This window comes from Typopeltis vanoorti, chromosome 4, assembly GCF_054136105.1.
Source record: "Typopeltis vanoorti isolate ZY-2024b chromosome 4, IOZ_Tvanoo_1.0, whole genome shotgun sequence".
In the NCBI taxonomy this organism is placed as follows: Eukaryota; Metazoa; Arthropoda; class Arachnida; order Uropygi; family Thelyphonidae; genus Typopeltis; species Typopeltis vanoorti.
The window spans coordinates 136,389,692-136,406,324 of record NC_143552.1 but is presented as its reverse complement, the minus strand read 5'-3'; the positions used below and the strand labels follow the sequence as shown (position 1 = coordinate 136,406,324).

General features: G+C 37.6%; 1 protein-coding gene across 1 annotated transcript in view; it reads right to left on the bottom strand.

The window, feature by feature from the left end:
• Positions 1-16,633, bottom strand: part of LOC150107696 (thrombospondin type-1 domain-containing protein 4-like) — a 465,880-nt gene that overhangs the window by 43,230 nt on the left and 406,017 nt on the right. Inside the window, exons 9-12 of the mRNA XM_090392010.1 lie at positions 15,250-15,709; positions 12,518-12,647; positions 10,397-10,601; positions 9,617-9,787 (exon numbers count right to left, since the gene is read on the bottom strand). Coding sequence (XP_090248136.1) covers positions 9,617-9,787; positions 10,397-10,601; positions 12,518-12,647; positions 15,250-15,709 — 966 coding nt within the window. The remainder of the gene's footprint in view (positions 1-9,616; positions 9,788-10,396; positions 10,602-12,517; positions 12,648-15,249; positions 15,710-16,633) is intronic.

The window sequence follows — 16,633 nt, the reverse complement described above, 5'->3', positions numbered from 1 at the left end:
CCAGAAGCATACAATAGCAATCAATGGGAATTTTGGACCATTCTTCTTGTAGTCATCTAATGAGTCCTGGACTATTGTGGAGCGAATGTTCCTTGACCTCACCTGACACTCCAATTCATTCCAAAGATATTCAATAGGGTTGAGATTGGGACTCTGTGGAGGCTAGTCAAGTGTGGTCATGTTCATTTCCACAAACCACACAGTTACAGCAGCAGCCTTATCGCACAGTGCATTGTCTTGCTGAAAAAAGACAGTGGTCAGTTCTGTAGAAATGCCACAAAGTAAGAAACATTGCATCAGGGGTGGCCCGTGAAGTTTTAAGTGGGGGTGCTGCCTATACAAAATAATTTAAAAAAAATTATTTTTTTCCTAATTAGTAACCAATTTATTAATAAATAAATCTACAAATCTATAGATTTATTTATTAATAAATTGGTTACTAATTAGGAAAAATAATTTTTTTTAAATTATTTTGTATGGGCAGCACCCCCCACTTAAAACTTCACGGGCCACCACTGCATTGCATTGTCCAGAATGTTCAGATACCTCTCAGAGTTCAATGTTTATGGCACCACAGAGGGCTGAAGCCAAACCAGGAAAAATAGGACCATACCATCACACTGCCACCTCTGAATTTCATAGTTTGAGTTATGCACTCTGGTAAGAAATGTTCACCGGACATCCACCACATCCATCCATCTGCTCGGTAGAGAGGAGGTAGCGTGATTCATCGCTTCATAACAGATTTCGAAGCTTCCCCGTCCCATTGTATATGTTCTTTGCACCACTGGAAACGACACTGCATGTTGGTTTGAGTAATGTGGGACTTGCATATTGTGGTCCTACCATGGAAACCCATGTTGTGAGCCTTGATTCTGAATGTTTTTTGTGCAAATCCATGTTCCAGTCAATGCCTGGAACTTCATATTCGCTGTGGCAGCTGACGAATGGCAGTTTTTACATATTATCCTCCGTAGCACCCTACAGTCACATTTGGTGAGTGTGATGGGTTATCCACTGCGAGTAGTATTTGTAGGTGACTCCCTGCATTTCTATCTCAGTACTTCTTTCAAACTCAATCAATTCTCTTCACAGCCATTTCACTCAGACATAGTTGCACTGTCATGGAAGCATCATATTCCTCCAATTATATCAGCTATTAACACATGACTCCTTACATGGCATGATGCATCTTGCCCATGGGGGGAGGTGTCTATTGAATTTTTGCCAAGCATTGTATATTAGTATTTGAAGTAAAAAAGCTATTGGGAACCTGAAATATAGAAAGGTAGCTGAAGTAGATGATATTTGACCAGAAATGCTGAAATCTGGAAAAGGCATGTGACAAGATGCCAAGAGAAAAGATGTTTGAAACACTACAATTATATGTAAATGGTACATTATATTTGCAGTTTTACAGTGGCCATACAGCATAATTCAGAAGGTCTGGTCAGGTGGTCCAATTCCAGATGATTGGTGTAGAGCTCTCCTAGTACCCATCTATGGAAAGGGAAATAAAGCTGAATGTGAAAATTACTGAGGAATTTCTTACTGAGTGTTCTGGGTAAAATTTATGCAGGGATACTTAAAAAAAAAAAAAAAGGGTAAGAAAAATTGTGGAAGGGAAGCTTAGAGAAGTAGATTCAGGCCAAATAGAGGTTGTTAAGATCAGATTTTCACAAGATAAATAGTTGAGAAATCATGGAAATATAACAATGATCTACATTTAAATTTTGTAAATCTAGATGAGGCATATGACAAGGTGGCAAGAGAGAAGATGTTTGAAACACTACAATCACCTCCCTCGATGAGTCTAATGACTCCCTGGAGTTGCCCGTAATAATAGTAATAGTAATTATATGGTGTAAATGGTACATTATATCTAGCAATACATAGTCTGTATATGAGTTGTAGGAATTGAATTGAAGAAGGTACAACAACATCATTTCATGTCATATCATGTGTGAGACAAGTACATGTTATCTCCACTGTTATTTATCATCTATAATATTATTATTATGTGACACCTCCGGGGAGCTCAAAGACTCATCGAGGGAGAGTGTGACGACAGCATCGAACGATTGAACTCCTAACTAGTAATCGTGCTAAAACTTGCTTAACTTTTTGCATGAACCGTTAGTAGCAGAGGCTCTACCAATCGAGCAACCTTTGCTGAAGGAAAGTGGAATCAACCTGATATCAAAATTGGAGATGTGAATCTCAACTCTTTACTTTACTTTATGCAGATTATTATTATTATTAACACTTCCAAGGAGTCCAAGAGCATCGAGAGAGAGGACACCTACTCTACAACTCTCTGTCTCTACCAATTAATCCCCCAACTACAGCAAACAGTCACTACCATCATCATCTACACCAATGCCATCTATTGCCCACCACCACCACTACTATTTTTGTCTGTAAATTGCATGTGTTCTCAAAGTCAATGTCTGTATGCAGGATGAAAAACCTGAGTTTTTGGGAGAAAAACCCTACTACCTCCATATGAGATTGGCTAACTCACCTTCAATTAAAAAAAAAACCATATAAAGATTTCCCTCACACAACAAGAATCGAACTTAGGCTTTTTCCAATCGAAGGGCACAACTTACCATTGTTCTTCCAATTGCGCTATGGAGGCACATGATGTCTAGTAGAAGTCTTCAGGATTCCGTAACTAAATTGAATGACTGCTATAAGAAATTTAGTTCTTGTAAGAAAATTGCTGTATGAAAATCAGCCATAAAAACAAATATTATGAAAATAGGCAGGTACACTGAAAACTTTAGTTGCATCATGAATTGAGAACCTATAGAGCAAGCAAAATATTTCAGTTATTTAGCCATAATTTTTAGTGAAGATGGCAAATTAAATATGGAAATAGACAACAGAATTAGCATGATGGTATGGTAGGAAGTTGGCTGAATAAATTTATATGAAATAAGAGAGAAATTAGTCAAAACACTAAATTAGCTTATACAAAACAGTGTTCAAACCACAAAGATAACCAAGTGAGTACTATCCAAGTGATCATTTACACTTGGTTCCACCGATAGTTTTTTCGGCATTGAAACTCTATGGATGTCAATGGATTTTGACCCGAGTTTTGTACCCGGCTATAAATTAAAACAGGATTTAACATCTCCCTCTTAATTAGTGTTCAAACCAATTTTAATTTAAGGATCTGAGATCTAGGTTAGAAATAACACACTTAATCGAAGACTGGACATCACATATATGAAGTTCTGAGAAAGATCAGGAGAGTGAACAGATGACATCAGTGGCAATATCATATTAAAAAAGAGGATATTAGAAAAGAACTTAGCATTGTTAGCATTCAGGCATGTTTACAGAGCTAATCTCAGGTTGTATGGTGACTTAATCAGAATGCTAGAGGAAAGATTAGCGAAACAAGCGCTCTTTGCCAGGATGGCAAGAAGAAAACCTAGATTAAGACCAAGATCTACATGGATTGATATAGTAAAGAGTGCCTCAGAAGATAGAAATATAGGATCTGATAATGTTTGAGTCTTGACAGATAACAGATTAATCTTGGGTATACCACTAAAAACATCCTCTTCTGGAACAATACACCCTTATAATAACTCAATGATACTTATCAGATAGTCAATCTCCTGTCCAACTCAATAATCTATAATTTAATCTATGCCTCAATTTGAGTTATGGAATTAAATCATAAAAATTTGCCAGGTGCGACACTCTGACAGAGATCTTTTCTAAATCTAGATATATCATTATATATGCATTCCCCTTGTCCAGCATGTCTGTACACCATGCTTTAATACATAAGTAAATTTCTAAAACCCTTGAAAATCCATGCTGACCTATTATGTACATTAACACCTTAATTATTTGAGAAAGTGATTTTTAATCGGTGAATAGTCCGCTTTTTTCCCCGTTTTTCTACGTTTTTGAGTGCTAAATTATTTCTCTGAATACGAGTGTACTTCAGTGGTTGTTTTTTTGGAAGTTAGTTGCTGTCGCGATACAATATACAGTATGTTGGTACCGTCGGAATCGAACGCGTAACGGTGGAAGACAAAACGAAGCTAAGTTACTGTATTTAGTTATATTTCGTTTATTTAATTATATTTAGTACTTTAAATGTTCTGATGTATGTACTTTTTTCCCCTCTTATTTATTAATTGAATAATTATTAAAGATTACGCTACTCGGCAGTAAGGAATGATGGTGGATTCAGCAGCAGTCGCAAGTGGCGTAACGCCAAGTCCTCCGCCATTTAAAAACTCAATTATTAGCAATATCATAAAGGACTTTGTGGCATGCAGTACTTGCGGCATGTATGCTTCTCGGGAATTACATATGTGGCTTGTTAAAGAGAGTGGAGAGCGTATGTGCGCCAAATGCAGGCAGTTGGAGGAAATAAATACATTAGATATATCGATATCCGACTTTGTTGCTCCAGGAACGGAGAATAGGAAGACAAGTAGTATGATAGGAGCGAATGAGAAAATAATAGTTGATAGTGTGGAAGGTGTGAGTGACTGTGGAAGTTTAGGAGATGGTTTTGTATGGGAGAGTGAATTTAGATTAAGAGTGACTGACCTGCAGAGGGAGATAGATGAGTTGAAAGAGGAGGTGGAATGTCTAGTGAATGAGAGCAGAAGTATGAAAGATAAGATTAGGAGAATGGAAGAGATAAATGCAAGGCAAATCAGAGTAGGAGAGAGAGAGAATTTAAGGAGTATGAGTGAGAGGTATGGGGGTGCTAGAAGAGGAGAGAATGGAAACAGTAGAAGAGAGGGAATGAGAGAGAGGTATGGGAATGCTAGCAGACGAGAGGATGGAAACAGTAGGAGAGACGGAATGAGAGAGAGAGATATGGAAGTGTTAGAAGAGGAGAGAATGGAAACGGTAGGAGAGATGGAATGAGAGAGAGGTATGGGAATGCTAGAAGACGAGCGGATGGAAACAGTAGTAGGAGAGACAGAATGAGAGAGGGATATGGAAGTGTTAGAAGTGGAGAAAATGGAAACAGTAGGAGAGAGGGAATGAGAGAGATGTATGGGAGTGCTAGAAGAGGAGAGAATGGAAACAGTAGAAGAGAGAGGTATGGGAATGAAAGAAGAGGAGAGAATGGAAACAATAGGAGCGAGGGAATGGTAAGAGGTGTAATGTATGGCGACTCAATGATCCGTGGTGTTCAAGATAGGATGCGTGAGAAGTGTTTGCCAGGAGGAACAATAGAAAGGGTGGCTATGGCAATTAAGAGAGGTGAAAGGGTGGATGAGATGATTGTGATGGTAGGAACGAATGACTTGAGTGGTAATGTAAGTCGGGCAGCGAGAGATATGAGATTTTTGCTTGAGACTGTACGGAAGAAGACAGAGAGAGGAAAAATAGTGTGCGTGTTGCCTAGGTATGATAATGATGAGCTGAGCAGAAGAGCGGTGATATTGAATGGCATAATAGCGAGAATGTGTGACAAGAGAGGACTGGTATATGTGGATGCTTGGAGTGCGTTTGAGGAAAGAGAGGAGTTGTATGCGAGAGACCGTTTACATTTGAATGAGGAAGGGCGTAGGCATCTGGAGAGATTGCTGTTCTGAACGAGTCAGTGTGTCCCAGGGAGGATGATAGCAGGGGTGGCCTCTTGTGGGAATGGATACTTGGGAGAAGGGAGACAATGTCAGGTAACACTCAGCCCAGTGGAGTCTAGAAGGGATAAGGCTGGGTATAGAAACAATGGCATTTATATGCTGTATACTAATGCCAGGAGTATCCGGAATAAGGGAGAGGAATTGGTGGCGCAGATAGCATCAGCCTGGCCAAAAATTATTGCGATCACTGAGACGTGGTTGACAGAAGAGGATATAAAAACAGGAATAGAAGTCGCTGGGTATAGCATTTTTCGTCAGGATAGGAGGGGAAAGCGTGGTGGTGGGGTGCTGCTTATGATAAGTGATGACCTATGTCCTCTAAGAGTGGAGAATTTGGAAGGAAGTGAGACAAATGATTTTGAGAGCGTATGGTGTGAGCTAGAGGTAGGCAAGACAGGATATTTAGTGGAGTGTTGCTACAGACCCAGGAGCACAGAGGATGGGGACCAGGAGATGTTTAGACAGCTAAGTTTGGCAAGTGCAAGAAGAATGATTGTTATGGGAGATTTTAACTTCAGTAGTATAAATTGGAGAGAGGAACATGCATGTAACAATAGGGGAATGGAATTTCTAGAATTCTTGAGGGACAAATGTCTTAGGCAACATGTAACAGAGGGAACAAGAGGTTCAAAAATTTTGGATTTGGTTATAGCATCAGAAGAGTTGATAATAACTGAGTTGACGTCTCTCCCACCAGTTGGAGAGAGTGACCATATGGTGTTGACATGGAAAATGAATAGACATGCAGGAGTATCAAAGAGACGGGAACTTATGTGGAATTATAAGGCAGGTGATTATAATAGTCTTAGACGTCAACTTCGGGAAGTTTCATGGAGGGAGGAATTGGATGGCCGGGATATCACCAGTGCGTGGGAAATTGTGAAAGAATATTTGTTATTAGCAATGGTAAGTTGTATACCACGAGTGAAGAAGAGGGCGCAATTTGGAGTAAAGTGGATGACAAACAACATTAAACAGGAACTGCATGCGAAAAAGAGGCTATGGAAGAGATATAAGGAGACAGGTGAAGAGAGGATGGGTGAAGAATATAAGACACAGGCCAGAAGAGTGACTCGTGTGGTAAGGAAAGCGAAACTGGAATATGAGAGGAGATTGGCCCTAAGATCCAAAGAAAATCCTAGGGAATTTTTTAGCTATGTGGCCAGTAGGAGGAGAAATGACTGTGGAAGAATGATATTGTGGGATAAAAATGGGAATAGAGTGACTGATGCAGAGGACATAGTGGAATTGTTCAATGAACACTTTATTGGAGTATTTCATCCTAGAGGAGTCAGTTTTAATGCTAGAGGGATAGGACTGGTACGAGGTCTGGAGGTACAGGAGGAGAGTGTGTTTCAGATACTGAGTACTCTGGATATCAGTAAAGCTGTGGGACTGGATGGTATTTCGCCACGAGTTTTGAGAGAATGTGCTAGCGAATTGACAATACCTTTAACGTGGCTTTACAATGAAAGTCTGGCTTTGGCAAAGGTGCCCAGGGAATGGAAGGAAGGTAAGATAGTGCCATTGCATAAGGGTGGTAACAGACTGGAAGTGTCTAATTATAGGCCAGTCTGTGTGTCATCAGTAGTTGTTAAGATCTTGGAGAAAGTAGTGAGGGACCGTGTACAGCATTGGGCAGATGAGGGTAATGTTATCTGTGAGAATCAACATGGATTTGTGAAAGGACGCTCTTGTTTTAGCAATATGCTAGCCTTTTATAATAAAGTTACAAGAGCATTAGATGAGGGAAAGGCATATACTGCAATTTTCTTAGACTTGGCGAAGGCATTTGACAGGGTGCCACATGATAAGCTGATATTTAAGTTGCAGCACATGGATCTGGATGTCAGATTGGTCAACTGGATTCAGGATTGGCTGTCTGATAGGTATCAGAGAGTTGTGTATGGTGGAGCAGTTTCCAGGAGGCAGAGGGTTACAAGTGGGGTCCCACAGGGCTCAGTACTAGGACCTATATTGTTTAACCTTTATATCAATGACATAGCCAGTGGATTGCAGGGGGATATTCAGTTGTTTGCGGATGATGCGAAGCTGGGAAGGATTATTAGTAATAGCGCAGATGTGGTAGCCCTGCAAGAGGATTTAAATAAGCTAGATAGATGGGCAAATGAATGGGGGTGTCAGTTTAATGCAGCAAAATGTAAGGTCTTGAGATTTGGGAAACATCGATGGGATGCTGCATACTCTATGGGAGGAGTTATACTGGAGGAAGTAGGGGAGACAAGAGATCTGGGGTTGATGATTGATAGAAACCTGAAGTTTAGGGGACATATTGCAAAGGTGGTGAAGGTAACACAGAGGATTGCTGCTATTATGAGAAGGACACTGACCTGCAGAGATAAGAGGGTTATCATTAATTGTATAAGTCTCTGATCAGACCACACTTGGACTATTGTTCTCAGATTTGGTCCCCAGGATTTGAAGGGGATAAATTAACTGTGGAAAGGATACAAAGACGGATGACAAAGATGGTTTCAGGACTGTACAATGATGGTTATGAGGATCGGCTGAGAGAATGTGGACTGCAGAGTTTGGCGGATAGAAGAAGGAGAGGTGATATGATTGAGACTTTTAAACTGTTGAGAGGTGGTTACAGGGTTGACACTGGGGAGTTCTTTCGCTTGGTTGATCAGCGGGAAGGAGTGATGACAAGAGGCCATCCCTGGAAGTTACGAAAGGAAACTGATGGAGTGGTGGGAGTGGTGGAGTGGTGGGAGCGAGAACGGTCAGTGACTTTAAAGAGTGGTATGATAAACTTTGTGTTTCTCAGGGGGGGACCTCCCCTCGATGAGTCTTGACAGACTTTATGTCTTAGGAAGGACCTCCCTCGATGAGTCTTTTGACTCCTTGGAGGCCTGAATAATAATAATAATAATAATATTACATAATGTAATTAAGGTGTTGGAAAGATTTATGCTCATATCAATCCTAGATTCTACTTCTCATCAACTTTTCCAACACCTTAATCACCATCACTCCAGATATACAAATTAGTCATATGAAGATTCAATTTTGATAGTTAACTTTGTACAGTTGCTATTTTATCTTCCTTCCACTCTTTTGGGAACTTCTCTGTTGCAGGGTTCTTGTTAAACAAACAATTCAACAAAACTCTTTGAAACATTTCCTTAAATATATGGGAACAATTCATAAGTTGTTCCCTTATTAACACTGAAGTCACTTAGCACCTCAAATATCTCCTGTTCATTCACTTCACCAGCCTCCTTACTGGCTGAGTGTAGAGCTCTCTCTCTCCTCCCACTCAATCCTGCCATGGGCATGGATGTTTGTGACTGTGAAAATACTAGTAATGGTGGTGGGCAGTAGATAGTGTTGGGGTAAATGATGATGATAGTTGTGGTGCACTGTAGTTGGTGGACCAGAGATTTGTAGAGTAGGTGCCCTCCCTCGATGAGTCTTTGGACTCTTTAGAGGTGTCACGTAATAATAATAATAATAATAAATAGGCTGTAGATTCAAATCACACTGTAAGCATAGATGTTTGTGAGGCTTTAGAATTTCACCACCCAGTGTGAGATTATTACCTTGCTACTGGATGCCTAAAGTGGTTCAAAAAAAAACAGTTCTATGTTTGTTTTCAACTCTAGAGCATGGTTTCTGGATTATCTAACCCTTAATCCACCACTACTACTACTAATAATAATAATGTATTAGTTTGCAACCTTTTTTTGTGTGGGATTCACGTGAAACAAACTTTCAGCCTTTCCATCATTCTATCCTTATTCAAGCTTTGTATGAAACTGCTCTCACTGGTATGAAATGTGTATTAAAAATTTCAGCTATATCCTCTGCAGTAGTTACCATCAGTCAATATCATTTTCCCATGGCCATTTTTTAACAAAAGTTAAAAGCACACAACATGAAAAATTACAGCAACAAATATAATAAAAAACAAAGTTATATAATTATGCCAGATGTCTTAATGTACATACTGAGTCACTCCAAGTGGAAAAGAACCACATGTTAGCACATGGTCCCATGTCACACATGTCCTCTGTCCGTGGTTTTTCTTCTAGACATTCAGATTCAAGAACAGTGTTGCCATTATCGGCCATACAGCGAACAGAGCGCTTTCGTACTCCTTTTCCACACTCTGCTGAACACTTTACATGAAATAAAAGAAAAGATCATATGTTGCAAATGTTTTACAATATACAATATCCAAATAAATGAATGCACTGAAAAACGTTTGAAAGAAAATGCAAAAGCTCAAAAAGTAAACAAAAGAGTATAAAATATATATACATAATAATATACATCATTAGAGATCTAAAGATTTTTTATATCTGAAGAACTTCCTGTGCTAAAGCTTTACTGTAGCACAGGAGTGCTTAAGTAAAATGTAACAGGTATTAATATATTAAAATATTGAGCTAATATGTTTTTTGAGGATGCTGGTTCTAACCATTATCTTCAGAGCATAAATTATAACAGTGTATATTTAGATATAAACATTTAAACAATTTAAACGTTGTAATTTGTGCTATGAAGATACTGCTTAGAACTCCAGCAAAATAATATTTCGATAAATTAATTATTTTCTTCTGGTGTTGTTTATATAACAAAGCACTATTATGGATAACCACTAGCATCAAAGACTGTACATACTTGTATGCACAGTCTATACATACAAGTATAATAGCTATATTATTCTTATTAGTTTTAATTTTGGAATTTAAAAGTTTAGTCATAGGGAGAGAAAATATAAGCACCTTTCCCCAATCATTGGTTTTCCAGAGAGTACATGGTTTAAGATAACAAGGGCGAGAAGTGGCTGGTCGATCTTGTCCTGAACATGTAGTTTCTGCTAAGCTCATCTGAAGGGTTGGAGACAACTGTTGGGAACAGAGAACTTTCCGTATCTGTATACCTTCTCCACAGGTTGTGCTGCATGGATCCCATTCTTCTGCTGTCCATCTAAATTGAGTAAGAAATTATATATAATTGGAATTCTTCAATATTGAGATGTCATTATTTCCATATTTAACTATGACTGAACGTTTTTCTGTTCTGATTAGTGGGTATGTATGTGTCACATCTTATCATTTAGAGCTTATACTTTCATAATTTTTTTGTTTCTTTTGTGATCAAATAGAGTATACTTTGCAGTTTTTCTCATAAACTTCATTTCAGCTGTTATTAATCTTTGTTTGTCTGGGAAATCATCATCATCCTAAATCTTTTGAGCTAATATCTATAAACAATACATTAGAAATTTTACAAGGAAAATCAGATCATAAAGAACAATAGTAGTCTACAAGTACTGAGAGAGGAGCTGATAAGAGAACAAACTAAATAGCTCTAAAAATTGATGAAAGTGAATATGTAATGCTCCAAATGAAGAGGAAGAAATATGCCCCAGTATTTAAAAAAAAGTTCAGAAGAAATTCATTAGAAGAATATCAGTGGTGCATTAATAGCTCAGGATAGAATGGAGAAATTTAGGGGGAAACCTTCATTCAGCAGTAGACAGAAAGTAGCTGATGGAGACACATATAAATATGCATATATACATCTATCAGTATTTTATTAATTCATTTTGGTTATGGGAAAAGGTTGAGGAAATTTAACTAATTTATTTATTTATTTGTATCGGGTTCCCCTGTTTTTCATCCGTTCCATAGGACTGGTTGAGCCCTCCTAATGAGGGATTAAGTCTGTATTTATGACTGTAAATCCATGTGTGTGTGTTCACGGGCTGGTTTACCTGTTCTGAGAGATGAAAAACCTGAGTTTCCAGATGAAAAAAACATCTACCTCCGTATGAGACTGACTAACTCACCTTTACTCAAAAGAGACCAGTAAAGGTTCCTCACATCATGGATGGGAATCAAACCCAGGTCTTTCTGACCAAAGGGCTTCATCTACACTGACTGAGCTATGGAAGCTCCAATTTAACTAATGCTTTAGAGATATTGTGTCATAACAATTAAAGTAATAAATCAGATATTTCAACTGGAAATTTACAGGTCATCATCTATGGCAGGAAGGTAAATAAATACAAGGTAGAATATTAACAATTGATTATGTAAAAAAAGTACAAGTAGTATGATGATATAAAAGAAACAATGCAAGGTTTGTGAGCTGTAGTAATTGATATATGTATATATATATATATATTTTTTTTTTAAGTGGGCTTGGTTCCTTCTTTGGAATCAACCTTTGGGGATTAGCTGAATGAGAGATTTCCCATGAGTCTCTTGACTAGACGAAGATTTGTTATAATAATATTATGGTTTTCATCAGAAAAAGTAAGTTTTTTATATTTGTCATATAAAAACATTTGATATATGTCTGTGTAGCTCAGTGAAGCTTGCATCCTCTGCAATAGGCTGCGTGAAGATAGACTTAAGTTCAAGTCTAGTCTCCAACAGGAGGAACTTTTTCTAAGCTTTTCCTGAGTTAGTCGATCTATGGCATGGGAAAGTGGGTTTTTCTTTCAGAAACTTGGGTTTTTTTTGTCCCATAAGCTCAAGAAAATTGACTATAGAACCCACAATATTTCGGACAAGGACATATCCTGTTAGGGTTAGGTATCAAGAGATGGCATCAATTGTTTGCCAGTCTCTCTTCATTGGCTGATGCTTATAATTAGTGATAGTCTTGGGCCAGCTATTTCTAATTGACTACCTGTGGAAATTGAACTGCCCACTCAGTCTCCATAAAGCTGACAGGGTTAAAGAAAAAAGGCCTCACCTACTCCCTATAAGGGATAAAAGGCATTAGCTGATTTATTTTTTTATTTATAAAAAATATTTGATATTTTGTCAAATGAAACAGGAAAAGTAAATATATTTATATCTACATAATTCTTTAGTATATGTATCTGTTACCTTGCAGGACAAGGTTGAGTATTGCAACGAACCACTTGAGCATCGGGTTTTTTGCTATGATCACATCGATGATCTGGAACTGCTGACATGGTTCCTTGTTTGACACACATCACCACAGTCCTCTGTGTACCTAAAATTAGAAAGGAAAACTATATGACTTTTTCATATGTATGTTATTGTTGTTTTTATTATGCCTTTGTGATGTCATAAGATTCATGGTTCTCTACCTTTGTTACGATGTCCGACTGCATAGGAATGCAGAAGCAACTGAGATCTTGATTTTCCAAAATTAACAAAAAGATTTAACTATATCTGAGATCATTTAATGATTTTGGCAATGTGAATCAAAAATTCACATTGCAAGACATAAATTGAGAAATTATTCAGCTAGCGGGCTGAGTCAAGGAGAAATGTTGAAGAAAACACTTAAAATTTCAATGAACATGTATGATATGAAAATCTTTTTTCATATATTATATTGCACTTGCATCCACTGTCTACCATCACTCCAAGATCCCAAATCTCATCCACTCTCTGAAGTACAGCTCTACCAATACAATATGCAGTCTTATATCTCTGTATCCTAAGTGTTAAAGATAACTTAAAAAAAATACAAACAAATATCAGATTCCAGCAAATTTAAACCCACAACAACAAAACAAACATAAAAAAGCAGCAGTAATCCATTATTATAAATAACTCGTGTATAGAGTTTTGATATATATACACACACACACATAGGCCTATATAACTCAGTGGAAGTGGTGTTTGCCTCCTCTGCCACTGGGCCGCCCAAATATAGTTCAAGTCCAGTTGACAACGGGGGGAACTTTTTCTAAGTTCTGCTGGTTCCTGAGTTAATCAATCTCTGGCGCAGGCAAGCAGGTTTTCTTCTCCTGGAAATTCAGGTTTTTCGTCCCATAAATTCCAGAAAATCGATTGTGGAAAAAACGATGGTATGTTGCATCCTTTGATTGGAAAAGGCTTAAGTACGATTCTCATAGTGACGAGAGGAATCTTTATGTGGTCTTTTTTTTTTCAATTAAAGGTGAGTTAGCCAATCTCGTATGGATGTAGAAGGGATGAAAAACCCGAGTTTCCCCCAGAAACTCGGGTTTTTCATCCCACATACAGACAAATTGGTCTTGAGAGCACATGCAATTTACAGACAAAAATACTAGAGGTGGTGGTAGGCAGATGGTGTTGGTGTAGGCGATGATGGAGAGTTGTAGAGTAGGTGCCCTCCCTCAATGAGTCCTTGGACTCCTTTGAAGTTTCACATAATAATAATAATATCCTGTTAGGGTTAGGTACCAAGAGATGGCAGTATTTGTTTGCCAATCTGTTCATCGGTTGCCATTTATAATTAGTGATAGTCCAGCTATCTCTGATTGGCTGCCAGTGGAGATTGAACTGCTCACTCAGTCTCCAAACGTTAGATAGGATTATAGGCCTCTCTTACCCCCTTTAAGGGAATAAAAAGCATTAGCTGATTTTATATATATATATATACACACACACACACACACACACACACACACACACACACATCAATTGATGAAATTATATTTTGCAATTGTTTTAATAGCTTTTAATGCTTTTTAAAGACTTTTCAGGTACCTTTCGTTTATACTATTCTTCTTCATGTAGCTTACTCATTGAGAGGGTGCAGCATCATGTCCTTCCATTTCTCTCTGTTGGTGGCTTTCCTTTTTTGTTTCTGCATAGCTATGCGATCTTGTCCATGTTCTTATATCTTCAAACTATGTCCTTCGTTTTTTAGTTCTTGATCCTTTCCCCATAAATTTTCCATCTAAAACTGTTAGTATCCTCTGTCCTGCTGAACCTCTCAGTACATGTCCTGCCAATCTCATCTTTCTCTGGATCATTTCCTGTAATAAAGATCTTTGTTCTCATTCTCTGTAAGACATCTGTATTTGTTGTGTAATTTGTCCATGCGATTTTCAGAGCTCTCTCCTATCGCACCACGTTTCTTGAATACCCAGATCTCGCTTCCCTATGTGAAAACTGGCCACATTAATGTTCTTTATATTATATTATATTAATTTGGATGATAGTGCCATTTGTCAACAGGAATATAAATAGTGTTAAGTTCTTATGAATATGGATTAAATTTTATAAACACAAATTATTTGAAATATCGGTATTGAATTTCATGTGCCTTTGGCCAAAGGTGAGGAGCCGATTTTCATTTAAAAATGCCAAAAGTCATGCTAAAGTCATGCATCAGGCCACTAACTATTGTGGATATGGGAAATTATATGCATCGCTGCACCCACTTCCTTCTGGGAATAGGCGCAGAATAAAAAACGTTAGCAGATTATTTTTTTAATATATATATATATATATATATATACACACACACAAAAAAAAAAAACTACCTGCATTTTCTCTACACGTTTAGAAGCAAAGAACAATAGAAAAAACCTTCAGTCCTTCATACTTATCAAAATTAAAATTATATTACAAAGAAAGGATGGGGAATTAAATATAATCATTCTGTGTATTTTTCCAAAAAATGATATTTCATAAATTTACTTATGAAATTAATTAGCATTTTTATTTCATTTATGAGTTTTAATTATTTCTGTGTGCTATCAGCATCTTTGCGTTTGTTTAGACGAGTGTGTAAAAGGGCTACAAAAAAAATGCTAAACTTCCTCACCTCTGCCTTGGGCATTATTCCATAAATTTAAGCTTAATAGCCCTACCTCCTCCACAGCTCTGACTGCACTCTGTCATACCAGATACTCTCCAGTGATATAAGCCTTTTGCTATCTCTCTACTCCGATAAACACCATTTACTGCATTCACATCACCCACGGGCCAAGCGCTATGTGCTAAATTTTCTGCTGCTTGATAACCATATTGTGGCTTGCCATGTACCACTGCTGGATCTGAAACGGCAAGATTGGTGTCCAGAGTATTACCAGAATAACGATGTCGCAATTTGGGCTTTGGATGGTCTTCGATGGAATTATAATGAAAATGCTTCCCTCTTTCTACTGCAGGGGTCACCCTCATCACATCTCTGACCATTGTGTTACCTGTAACCAGGACATCGCTGCGATGAGAATACTCATCTGTCCTGGAGAGTGATGGAGAAGGACTGTCTTTCAGAGGAAGAGTATATTCATACTTGATCCCAGGATTTGGCTTCTGATAGATCACCTGTAATATTAAATATGGTCAATACACACAAGTCTATAAATTGTGAACAATTATAAAAAAAAATTCACATTTCACAATCAAGATCCGTATGATGCTAGCAATGTATACTTTATACTAGTGCCTATCAAAGTATGTAAAGTGATTGGTCATTTATTATTTCAAAATTAATAATTTTAACCGTTGATCAAATCATTGTCTCTTCAGCATACTATGTGAAATGTAATTTAGCTTGTTTCTGTGTGTGTATATATATATATATATATATACATGTGTGTATACTCCAGAGGTATACCTTCATATGAAGGTCGAAACATCGGGAAATTAAAATAATTATTTATAACACGGTTATAGATTCCATAATTTGTGTAAAGAAAAAAAAACGAAATTAATCATATTTCCAAGTACGATCAATGATTTGCATGTAAGTCATAGATTTTTTTCCCCTCCCGCAAAACTAACAATTGACCACAAGATGCATGCAATTACTAACAGACAGGATATTTATACGCATATTCACTTTAACCTTGACTGACCTAGCGTAATTCGAAATCATCAGAACAGCGCAGTTTACGAACACTGAATGTCAGACTGATAAGTCTTACAGTATTTTTTTAAATATATCACTGATAGAGTAATTTATTGGTTTAATCACCACAAATCAGAATAAATGAGGAGATACCGTCTTGGTCTCAGGGGGGCCACAGTACAGGAGTGTGATGGCTATTACTACCCCTGCTTAATGGTTCTGCTATTTTCAATGTGATGCTTTTAACTACCTCAATGTATTCGTTTATCTCCTAAAACACATATATAAAAAATTAACCAAGTACTGAGGAAGCAGGCGGTTGGCAGTAATTTAAAAAGCTGCTAATTGGGTATCGTATTTTTATGAGTGTTTTCATTAGTAGTGCGTTGGTTTGCCAC